General features: G+C 38.5%; 1 protein-coding gene across 1 annotated transcript in view; it reads right to left on the bottom strand.

Moving 5' to 3' along the window:
- Positions 1–8,687, bottom strand: part of PRMT3 (protein arginine methyltransferase 3) — a 98,612-nt gene extending 89,925 nt beyond the window's left edge. The window contains exons 1-5 of the mRNA XM_081942658.1: positions 8,538–8,687; positions 8,284–8,440; positions 6,050–6,132; positions 4,657–4,706; positions 3,763–3,865 (exon numbers count right to left, since the gene is read on the bottom strand). Of these exons, the coding sequence (XP_081798784.1) occupies positions 3,763–3,865; positions 4,657–4,706; positions 6,050–6,132; positions 8,284–8,440; positions 8,538–8,565 (421 nt within the window). The 5' untranslated portion in view covers positions 8,566–8,687. The remainder of the gene's footprint in view (positions 1–3,762; positions 3,866–4,656; positions 4,707–6,049; positions 6,133–8,283; positions 8,441–8,537) is intronic.
- Positions 8,688–12,216: the final 3,529 nt, after the last annotated feature.

The raw sequence follows: 12,216 nt of genomic DNA, 5'->3' as shown, positions 1-12,216 counted from the left end.
TGGAGCAGATGTCTGATGAAGAATTCCATTCTTACGCATCCAGTCCTGGAAACGCTGAGACATGAATTCTGCACCACGGTCACTCTGGATTCTGGCGATGCGAACTTGGTATTGTGTAGAAACAAACGCTGCAAAGTCTTTAAAGATCTGAAAGGTCTCAGATTTCTCTCTCATAGGATATACAAATCCATATCTAGAATGATTATCTACAATTGTTAAAAAATACTTCCTGCCACCAAGTGTTGGTGGGAAACGACCCACTATGTCAGTGTGTACCAAATCAAAAATGCGTGTTGACCGGCGTGTAGCGTGTTTGGGAATTGCAGCCGCCTTGGATTTAGCCTTTTTGCAAACCGCACAATCCAAAAACACCTTACACCCCTTTAGATCCAAACCTTTTGCGAACTCCGGCATCTTTCTAAGAACACGGAAACTGGCATGCCCCAATCTTCTGTGCCACTTGTGAATACACCTGGAATGCAAAGGTTTACCAGTTAGTGAATTCTCAACATTAACAGTTTCATGAGGACCCTCAGGCTTGCTTTGAGCAATCTGTTTCTGTTTTCTTTGTTTGTTGGCTTTAGGAGCCTTTGGCACAGTAACGCTTTCTCTCTCTGGGACAACTCTCTCTGGGTTTGCGTTGTGCCTTTTTGGAGTTTGCATACTTGCCTGTGCTTGCCCTTTAGGCTTTGGCTTTAAGTAATAAACACCACCAATCAGCATGGTTTCAGCAACAATATCACCATCTTTAACTAAGTAACTTGCTTTTTCGAGGTGGTGAACCTGGAACTTTAAATCTCTAGACAAGTGACTTTGACTAAGCAAATTACTGGTTGCTGAAGGTATGTAATAAACATCAGGGATGTGTGTATCGAGTTCTTCAATGTAAACAGTTCCTTTTCCCATAACCTTGCAAGTGTGGTTGGTGAAGGAATACAGTTCTCGATACTCGGGCTCTGGTTCGCCCATCTCTGTGAAAAGTTCCCTTCTGTGGGTAACGTGCACAGCTGCTCCACTATCTAAAGTCCACAAAAGACGTCTGTCGAACTTTGGATCAGGTTGTGGAACGTTGGTTATGGCCAGTGTTGCAAGCGGAGCTTGTGGATCACGCCTTGGACCACGACGACCTTGTCTTCCGCCTCTACCTCTGCCTCTGGAATCTGTTCCTCTGGGCTGGTACGTGGCGGGAGCTGGAACTCGTTGGGGACAATCCCGGGTGTCATGTCCCACACGGTTGCAGGTGTAGCATTTTGGCATCCTTGGAGCGTAGCCTCTTCCTCGGAAGGGACGTCTGGCTGGAGCCTTTGGTGCTGGAGGTCGTTGCAGATGTGGGGTAGCTAACCTGATAGCTTCGTCTTCCACTAAAAGTCTGCAAACGTGGTTAACTGTGCGTTGAGCAATAGGCACGTAGTTAATCTTTGCAACAGCATCTTTCCATTCATAATTCAATGAGTTAATGATGATGCTAATCATTTGGATATCATCGATTACATGGCCATTTTGTCTCAATTCACTTCTCATTCTTTTCAGTTTGGTCAAATGTCCACCAATTCGTTCACCAGGTTTCAACTTCGAACCATGGAACTCAGACATGAGCAAACATGAGGATTCAATTGAAACGGGCCTGTAGCAATCTTCCAAAATAGCCCATATTTCTTGGGCAGTTGCATCAGGTGGAAAGATACCTTGGATCTCAATTTCCATTGACATGAGTAAAGTCGTGATAGCTCTGTTTTCAAGGTTTCTTATTGCAGGTGTCCAGGGTTGACGGGGAGGATCAAAAACCATGGAATATGTGCCTTCTCTTCGAAGCAAGAGCGCAATTTCACTGACCCAGGCTTTATAATTCTCTCCTGACTCCTTTAATTTGGACTCACCAGTCAAGGGGGTGACTGTGAATACCTGCTGAGGAATGATTTGTTGCTCTGGTTGCAAAGCTGGTTGTTGAACCAGGGGATGCTGGGGTTGCATCATTGGCCTTTGCGTGGCAACATCAAATTGGCTTCCTCGAATTCGCCTTTGGCTTTGCCTTTTTCCATCTAGGGAGAATTCCACACCGCCAGGGGGTATTGAAGACTTAACCTTTGGAGACAAAGTTTTGGCTTCTAAAAGACTCATAGACATATCTCTGAAAATCTGGTCCAATTGCTTAATCTTTTGCTGTAATAATTTTTCTCCGCCAGCAGATGGCAGTGCAGCTTCACTTTTTGGCTGCCTCTCCTTTCTATACGTATGCGGAAGTTCAGTCGACTCAAAGGGACCACGTGACCTCGGTGACGTGTACATGTCTCTTTGTTCTAATTGACCAATGAACTCTGTGGGGTGTGTCTTAGGCTGTTGTTTTGAAGAAGACAAGATGGCGTCCTCAGACTTTTTGGGAGTGGGGGAGCTTCTTCTACTTCGCCTTATTTCGTTAAAACACACTCTCGCCTCCCTAACATATCTTTCTAAACGTTCTATTTGATATAGATAGCTTTGCATTTCTTGCTCACCATCTGGGGAGATGTTATAAAATCTGCTTTCTGCGTGGGAGGATATTTTCTGTGCCGGCAGTTGCCATTCATCAATCGTTTGATAATCTGCGAGGGTCTGGGAATGGAGTGGCTCTGGCAGAGTGGGAAGTTTTGGCTTGGCCCCCAAAAATTCATAATCTCCTGGAGATATTTTAGAAGGAGGAACCACTGACCTCGTTTCGTGGATGTCGCGTCCTGTAGCTCCTTCTCCCATATTTGGCTCGGCACCTGAAGGAATTTGTTGTTCCTGAAGCACGTTTTGATCTTGCTTCTCTGTGTCCGAGGGAGCCTCCTTGTCAGAGGAAGCTGATCCATCTGTGCTCGCCCCATCTTTCTTTTTCTTTTTTTTCTTTTTCTCCGACATTGCTAATTAGGCTTAGTCGGTTATCTTTAGATAGCATGAAGGGAAAATACAGCCATAAATTGTAACCATCTCAGCTGGTATCATCAAAAGCCAAAACTCTGCTACCAAGTTGTCAACCAAACCTCTGCTACCAAGTTGTCAGGGGAAAAAAACACCCTGTTAGAGATCGATGAACCGTGGCTGATTCCCTTCTGCATATCTTTTGAGATATTGAGAAAAATAAGTCTTTAAAAGTATTCTAATTAATAAACAAACTTTAATTAATGAAATAATAAAATAAAACAGAAAATAACTAATTGGTTACATTTTGATAATGAAAGCTACGTTTGCCAAAATTGGCTGCCGAACAAAGAAGAGAGGAATTTTTGGAATGTGTAACGCGTGCGCAATAAATCACTTTCAGATAAGAACCCTTTTTTGTTTTATGACCTGCGCAATAAAGCTTTCTTAGTTTAACTCTTGAGTGTCAATTCAGGCAGTTCAGGCCTAGCAAACTTTTTAACATCGTGACAATATCAAACTTTCTACCCTTGGTAAAGATGAAGACAATATTAGTTAATTTCTGACAGTTTTGGAGGCAACTAATTTAAATCATTTTCACTCTTTGTCTGGCTTGGTTATGGAACACAAATAGTAATAGCCTTGTCACCACGATGAATAATCTATGCTGGAAATGTTAAAGATATAATACTAAAATGACTTTGATGGTTTAAGTTAATTTCCATGTGGGTTTTTTTACAATACTATTTTCAAACAGTTTAAAGCACAGATAATTACTATTTCCATTTGAAAATATAAACTATTGATTTGGTCAAGGCTTCAAGTTATTTATAAATTTCCTTATAATTTTATATACTAAAAATTTTAAATGAAAAGAAAATTTACCAAACTGTAGTAGTAAGTCGTTTTCTATTACAGGCTTCAAATAGTTATCTTCATTCCAAGGAAATGGAGGTCTAAGAGAATTAACATATTCTGCATCTGGCTTCTGAAATAATAAATAAACATGGAAGTGACAGACTTATCGTAGGAATGAATCATACACAGAAATAACAAACTGGAATTTTTAAAGTTGGACATATGATCTACTTGTAGCATACTAGTAATTCTACAAACGATACATTTTTCCTCTAATTTGTAGTTGAAGATAGTCTTTATCAATTTCTTATTTTTCTTGTATACATAATGCTCCTAATTTCTCATCAAAGAAAAATCTTTTTTGCAATGCTAACTTGAACCTTGACCTTTCTCATCTACTGTAAAAATGGATTAATCTTATATTTTATTTTTTACATTTTATGTAATATAGTAGGCCTTATTTTAATTGTGACACAAATAAACAAACATTGCTTGCCGTTAACAACAAGTTGTTGCTAACAATAACTCAAAAATTAGATCTAGAAACAATAAACATTATTGAACATTGTGGTCTTCATTTCGGTAAGAAATGTCCATAGTTAGAATATTAAAAGTTATCTAACACTTACACATTTCCAGATTGCACTGAATTTTATGAACACTTATATTTATAAGATGACCCAATTAACTACTTAAGTTCTTAAGTGAAGTAATATTCTGGGCATCAAGATAATACAACATAAATAATTTTTAAAAATGGATGTTACATTCGTATTTGGTTTAGTTTTTGCACTCACAATTTCTTCAAGTGGCATTCTCAGAAACCTAATACCAAATGTAGAACATATTCTTCTCACCACTCTCTAATTTAAATAACATTATTTAAATTACATCGACTTTACAGAATACTTGAAAACTTACCTGCAGCCTAATAAAATTTACTAGCTTAATGTACCCGTAGAAATCAAGCCCTGAAAGAAGCAGAAAAATAAAAAAAAATTATCAGAATCATAATCTGTTTACTCTCTTATATTTTTATACTTCCTCCCATTATTTTATTTCTGTACTGATTTTCTTTGTCAAGTACAACTACAAGTTTGCTATACTAAATGGAATATTTGACTTTATCTCAAAAACTAACAAAGCTTATTTATTAATGTAATTGACTTATGCTACTTATAAAATCTGAATGCCATTTCAATCACAAATTTTAAGCAGTTTACATCTGGCAAAATAAAACAATCTTAGTAGAAAAACAACCGATAACTACTGGACCAGCAATTGATGTGCATTTGTGTGCACTGTGTACAAACAACAGTGTTTCACACTTGACTCAAACAACATTTGAGTCAATGTTGATTCCTGATAACTGTTTTGAGTTAACCCCTGCAGGTTTTTGGAAACGGCTTACTTAACATTGGTTTCTTCAAGGGCTGAGAGTCACTGGCAACGTCACGAGGCTGGCTTTGTGCCTAAGGCAGTACTAGAAATCACAGCCCCTCCAGTTTCTAGCTTGCTAGATTAAAAACTACACCAAACTGGCTCCCAATTGATTATTAATATTTAAAAGTCAACAATAGATAATTCATAAATGTTGGATAAGGTAACCAACATTCAGACATTACAATAGCACATTTCCCAAAGGTTCTGGATATAACACTATTTAAGGCAGTCATCATAACTCTGCAAGGAGGAAGCAGAGTATTGTAGACCGTAGGATGCATCACAAGAAGGACTTGTGACTTTACCTATATTCTGAAAGTTGAGGAAGGTGACATATGCCCTCTTCTGGAATACACGAGAGAGGTAACTGGACTTTAATGTTTAATTTCTTTATGTTTTCAATTTGCCAATTTTTTGGTTATCCTCCTCCATGCACATATGTATATGTCTCTGTTTTTGTATATATGTTTGTCTTATGTGTATTTTTTATCTGCTTGATTGTACGCCGCCCCGAGTCCTTCGGGAGAGGGTTGCGGCTAATCAAATAAAATTATTATTATTATTATTATTATTAAGCAAAAATTATTGTAATCTTTTCCATTTAACACAATTTCTCATGTTGATCATAGTTAATTATTGCCTGCCTTGTTTTTAACAGATTTATTTTAATGTTCTTAAAACTTTAAATTGATACAATCAATTCTAATATCCAGAAAATAAATTTTGAAATGTCTTAAGTTAATTTTACAATACTTGTAAAGATGTATTTGGTTTTTTTAATTTTTCCCTTCTTTTCCTTTTGTAGCCTTACATTTAATAACCTTTTGAAAATACAAAAAGAGAACCATACAATATGTGAAAATAAACTTACTATGTTTTTGAACCATCATCTCAATACTGAACCCATGGTCTGAGGTACAATGGCAAAAACTATCTTCAGCTGAACTGAAAAATCTTAAGAAAAAAGCAATATTTTTAGAATAGATATGCACCAATTTTATACTTTTTAAAATATAGGCATGAACAACATAACATAGAAATAGATCCCAATATCTAATTATAGAACTATGAAAGACAGAATTCAGAGCAAGTATCAAAGAATAAGCAACATGTTTCTGAAGTATCAGGTGAAAAATGAAGTGACAAATTGATGTTAGAAACATCTCATGATATTGTACAAAGAAAATAATATTCCTAAAAGAAAGGCAGCAAGGATGGTAACAAAAGGATTATGGTAGTCAGTTGTGAAAATTAACAATGATTAAATGCAAAAGAAATTCAGTATCTGAAAGACAGGAAATACATGTGGTAAAGACTGAAAAATACTGTGACTAAAGTATTCAAGTCTTCTATTGAATACTGTGTCAGAGGCACTGGGTCATTCAGTTCTCGACTTACAACATTGTTCATTTAGTGCCCATTCAAAGCTATAATGGCACTGAAAAAAAGGGATTTATGACTTTTTTCACACTTACAACCATTGCAGCATTCCCATGGTCTTGTGATCAAAATTCGGGTGCTGGGCAACTACTCCACGGTTGCAGTGACCTTTTGTGACCTTCTGATGAGCAAAGTCAGTGGGGAAGCCAGATTCATTTAACCACGGTTATTATTAACTTAACAACCACAGTGATTCACTTAACAACTGTGGCAAGAAAGATCGTAAAATGGGGCAGAATTTCCTTAACAAATGTCTCGCCTAGCAACAGAAATTCTGAACTCAATTGTGGTTGTGAGGCCAGAACTACTGTACTTCTCTACATTGCTTTCCCTAGGAAAGGTCGTGTTTAGGGATTTGCCCCCACCCCTCCGGAAAATTGAAGCCTGTGTCTGCAATCCTGCTTTTTATCAGCCAAAAATTGCAGAATCCCATGTAACAACAGTCACATTTCAAGTGAAATCCTAAGGTGGAAAGAGTGCAAAAATATGCATTTTGTGAGTTTTGTTGTCCATGTTATACATTTAATATCGTTACTTATTAAATTAAAATTAAATGTATGTGCTGCCCATTTTGCTATCCCAAACAACTCCGGGCAGCTAACTAATCAACTTCTGAATCAAAAAATGATGTGCACATGGGTTGTCTTTTAAAGATGTTACACACTGCTAGGAGTGGAGCTGTTGTGTCAAGATGGTGACTTTCATTTTAACACAAAGACGGTTTAAATTTCTGGTGCTTTTCTGTCCTTTTATATACCCATCTACGGGGACTCTACTGAAACAAGGAGAAAGAAAGGAGATAATAGAGACAAAGCAGAAACTCGCATGATGTTAAACTGTTATGTGTTATCATAAAAGAGGACCTGACCTGGGGCACTTACATTGCAGCACTGGTCAAAAGGGCCCAGCAGAGACCCGAGACTTCTCAGGAAACAACAACTGAATGAAAAACTGCTGGTGACCTTCTATCGCTGCACCATCAAGAGTTTTTTAACTTACTGCATCTGTGTATGGTTTGCCAATTGCACAGTGGCAGATAGGACAGCACTCCAGGGGGTTAACATCATTGCTGAGAGGATCATGAGCTGCCCTCTCCTCCCCAGTGGTGAAATTCAATTTTTTTTACCACCAGTTCTCTGGGTGTGGCATGGTGGGCGTGGCAAGAGAAGGATATTGCAAAATCTCCATTTCCTCTCCACTCTGGAGCCAGTCAGAGGTGGTATTTGCTGGTTCTCCGAACTACTTAAAATTTCCGCTATAGGTTCTCCAGAATCTGTCAGAACGTGCTGAATTTCAGCCCTGCTCTCCCCTCTTTGGAAGAACTTTATAGCTCCTGCTGCCTTAAGAAAGTTCCATCTCATCCTGAGCACCCTTTTTTGAACTATTACCATCTGGCAGACGGTACAGGATAATAAAAACAAGAGCAAACAGGCTGAAAAACAGCTTCTATCCCAGGGCAGTAACTATATTGAATTCTATGGTATAGTGCAATATCGGGTTTCCAATTTCTATTATATAGAAAGTAAAGTTTGTTTTTTATTTTTATAGTTATAATGTACACCCAAGATGGCATTTAATTTCGTTGTACCATGTGCAATGACAATAAACTATACAAAACTGGAGGAAGGAAGGCTTCTTTCGAACTCGTTTCCCTAAAACTCCAACCTGTCGCAGAAAAGGCAGGGAGTGCTCTGAGAAGGTCCCTCCATCCCGGCGCTGGGATCGTCGGCACCATCCTCCTCTTCCTCCTCCCAAGCGTCCTCATTTTCGCTATCCGACAAACAAAGCCTGGAGCCACTTCGTGCCGGTCCCTCCGGTTCGCCTGCAGTAGCGAGAGACAAAAAGGGGGGATGAACCAGAGCTCAATCTGGCCGGAAATCTGCAGAAAAGGAAGAGGGCGGAAGGGGAAAAACACGTACCGATCGCCGCAGATGTCCCGGCACTCATAACTCTGCAACCCGTTAAAAGTTCAAACCCTTCGGCGAAAGTTCCCAGATAACAACACAGAGACCAGACTCTTCCCACGTGGAGCGAGAAGCTGAACCTCACTTCCGGTTTAAGTGTCAGGTTTCCGACCAATAGGAGAAGGAAATAGAGGAGGAGGCGGGGAATGCGCACGACTACGGTGACTTTAGGGGGCCAAATTTCACGGTAGGGACGGAGAGAGTACGCATAAACCATAGGAGCGTGCATGAGTTGGAACGTTGGGTTAGGGCGGAGATGCTCTGGCGTTTTGAAAGGAGGGTGCAAGAAACAGTGGAGTGAGTAGTGGTAGTAATTAGAATGATTTCTGGAACTATGAAGACGTACCAAACTTTTTCTTGGCAGTTGATTGTATTTTTGCTCCAAACACGCAATGCAAGTTTTTAGAGACCGGAATAGATTTGTAATAAGCTCCTGTTTTCTTCCCGTCCCCCGACAGCAACTTCCACTAGGCTTTTTAAAATTTATAGAATCGTGACTTAACCCTCCCAGAGTCAATTTCATAGCCAGTTCACACTTGATAAGTAAAATAATTAGGTGTTCTTGTCTCAGAGTAGAAAAAGGTAATTTTTAAAATGACAATTATTAAAATACAATACAATTTGCAGTCATATAATTAGAAGTGTTACCTGCAGAAAGAAACCTATAGAAGTTTTTTTTTTAAGTTGCTAAAATACATTTGAAGAAGGTAGGACTTTTTTATTGGTCAGTGGAATCAGTAGAATGTTGATTTTCAATAATTTGCTTATATAAATATTTCCAGGCAAGTTAATAACTGCCATGTGTAGCAATATCCCAATATAATATATTCCAATTATTATGGTACTTTTTGGTTTTGATACTGTTACTTCCTCCTGCCCATATATAAACAGTTGCCATGTTAGTTTTGTTGCATGAAATGGTTAAGCTTTGTTATCTGAGCTAATCATTATTCAACCCAATTTTGTGAGTTCACATGATAAACTGAACCATAAACCAACCACATAGTGTGCATTTAAAGCGGTTTGCTAGACTAGTGTATCATACAAATGTAGTGACAGAAAAACACAAAATCTCATCATTCTTCAAATGACAACTGCAAGTGCAAACTTTCTAAAGAATATGGGACAGAAACGCACTATAGTATTAATATTTTGTGTTTACTCTTATTATTGCTTCTGGTGGTTTTTAGAAAATTTCAGTAAATCTGGGTAATAGCACCATGTATACATAGCCCATAAATACTTACAAATCTGATATTCATTTTAACACCATTTGTTTCTTTCAAATAATCAAACCTCAAACTTTCAGAATCTGAGGTATATTTCCTTCAAGCCTTTCAACTTTGACCCCACATTTAAAAATAACTATTTCAGAAAAGGCATGCTTCTGTTGGGTACCACAAAATATTTGTACAAAATCATAGAATGGCAGAAATATTAGAAGCTTTTCTTATTGAAAACAGATATTTGCTAGACTTTCTGATTCTGCAGTTGCAAATGATTGGACTCTAATACCATACTGTGGAATGTAAGAGGAATAGCAATCAGCAGCACAAATGTGTTCAGTGTGGTTTCTTCATGGATAAATGGCTATCCACCTTAGACTTATAATATATTTTGAGCAAATATACTTGCTGTGACATGGTTGTGATTTTTTTTAAAATAATCCTTGCAGGACCTCTCTTTAATTGTTGTTCTAAACTTATGGAATCTGTTTTTACTATTGGATGTGAAAACATATTAGAGAACAAAATTTCTTAGCGTTGGTTCGGAAGATGCTTGGAGTTGCAACTTTCTGAATTTACACAGTTAGCAATGAAGCAAGACAAGGTGGTTTGTGTATATCTGAGTGTGTAATGTTTTCATTTTCTATTTACATTTGACTGTGATTAAGTGTGGGAGGATCTATGTTTTAATTGAGGTTTGAGATTGATCTTGTTTTTCATTTTCAACATAGCATTTCTAGTTTGCAAAGTGTAGATGAGCACAGCAAACAGTATGTACTTGCTGCTACTTAGTTATTGTTTGGTGTTTTTAAATCCATGGTTAGTATATCTATATTTTCTGCTTTGTTTTATGTTGTCTGAGATTAGGTAAAAGATGACTGTGCTATAACACAAGTCCACTGCTATCCTGCTGGACCAATGTGTAACAGAATTATCTGAGGAACTCATACAGATAGCCCTCGGCTTACAACAGTTCATTTAATGACCATTCAAAGTTACAACGGCACTGAAAAATGTGACTTATGACCATTTTTCACAGTTATGAACTTTGCAGCATCCCCATAATCTTGTCATAAAAATTCAAATGCTAGCAACTGGTTCATACTTACAACTGTTGCTGCATCCCAAGGTCATGTGATCACCTTTTGTGACCTTTTGACAAGCAAAGTCAATGGCAAAGTCAGATTCAATTAACAACTGGGTTGCTCACTTATCAATTGCAGTGATTCACTTAACTATGGCAAGAAAGGTCATAAAAGGGAACAAACCTCACTTAACAGAAACTTTAAGCTCCATTGTTGTTGTAAGTTGAGGACTACCTGTAATCCACCCTTCTTGTTCTTCTTTAGTTAAACATTTCATCAAGAAACATGCACACAATATAGGAGATCTATACTATGTCCATTCTACCATAAGAAAGGCTGAGGGGCAAAGAATTGAGGCCTTTGAACTATGGTGCTGGAGAAGACTCCTGCGAGTTCCTTGGACTGCAAGGCAATCAAACTGGTCAGTCCTAGAGGAGATCAACCCTGATTGCTCTTTAGAAGGCCAGATCCTGAAGATGAAACTCAAATACTTTGGCCACCTAATGAGAAGGAAGGTCTCCTGGAGAAGAGCCTAAGGCTGGGAAAGATTGTGGGCAAAAGAAGAAGGGGACGACAGAGAACTAGATGGTTGGATGAAATCACTGAAGCAATCGATGTGAGCTTAAATGGACTCTGGGAATGGTAGAGGATAGGAAGGCCTGGAGGTCGTGATGGGTGGGACACGACTTTGCAACTAACAACAACTATATCCATTCTACTTTGTCTTTGTTAGTATAAAACAGATTGACACTTTTCAAAGAGCAACCTCACTTTAAAATGTGGCTTGCTTGTTTGTAGTTTAAAATATTGTTTAGGAGCTGTGGTGGCGCAGTGGTTAGAATATAGCATTGCAGGCTAACTCTGCCCACTGCCAGGAATTTGATCCAGGTTGATTCAGCCTTCCATCTTTCAGATTGTTGGGAGCAATATGCCGACATTCTATGTTTGGAAATGTCACAAAATGTCAACTTTGTTATTTCAGGGCCCCTCTAGTCTGACAGATTTACCGTATTTTTCGCCCTATAAGACGCACTTTTTTACTCCAAAAAAGAGGGTGAAAATCTGGTTGCGTCTTATAGGCCGAATGTAGCCACCTGGGCAGTGGTGGGTTTCTGCTGGTTGGTCAATGAACCTGGAAGCCCCGCCCCTGTAACTCACTCGCAAGTCCATGGCATTTTTTTACATCGGGGCTCGTCCTTCTTTTTAAGCAGGCAGCTATCAGAGAGAAGAAGGCAGCGCTTGTGCAGCCGAAGATCGCCTGCTTAAAGATCGCCTGCTTAAAGATTGCCTACTTAAAAAGAAGCCTTGTCCTTCTTTTTAAGC

This window comes from Natrix helvetica, assembly GCF_964273705.1.
Source record: "Natrix helvetica genome assembly, chromosome: 1".
NCBI classification, from domain to species: Eukaryota; Metazoa; Chordata; class Lepidosauria; order Squamata; family Natricidae; genus Natrix; species Natrix helvetica.
The sequence above is the reverse complement of the archived record's forward strand: the minus strand, read 5'-3'. Positions and strand labels throughout refer to the sequence as shown.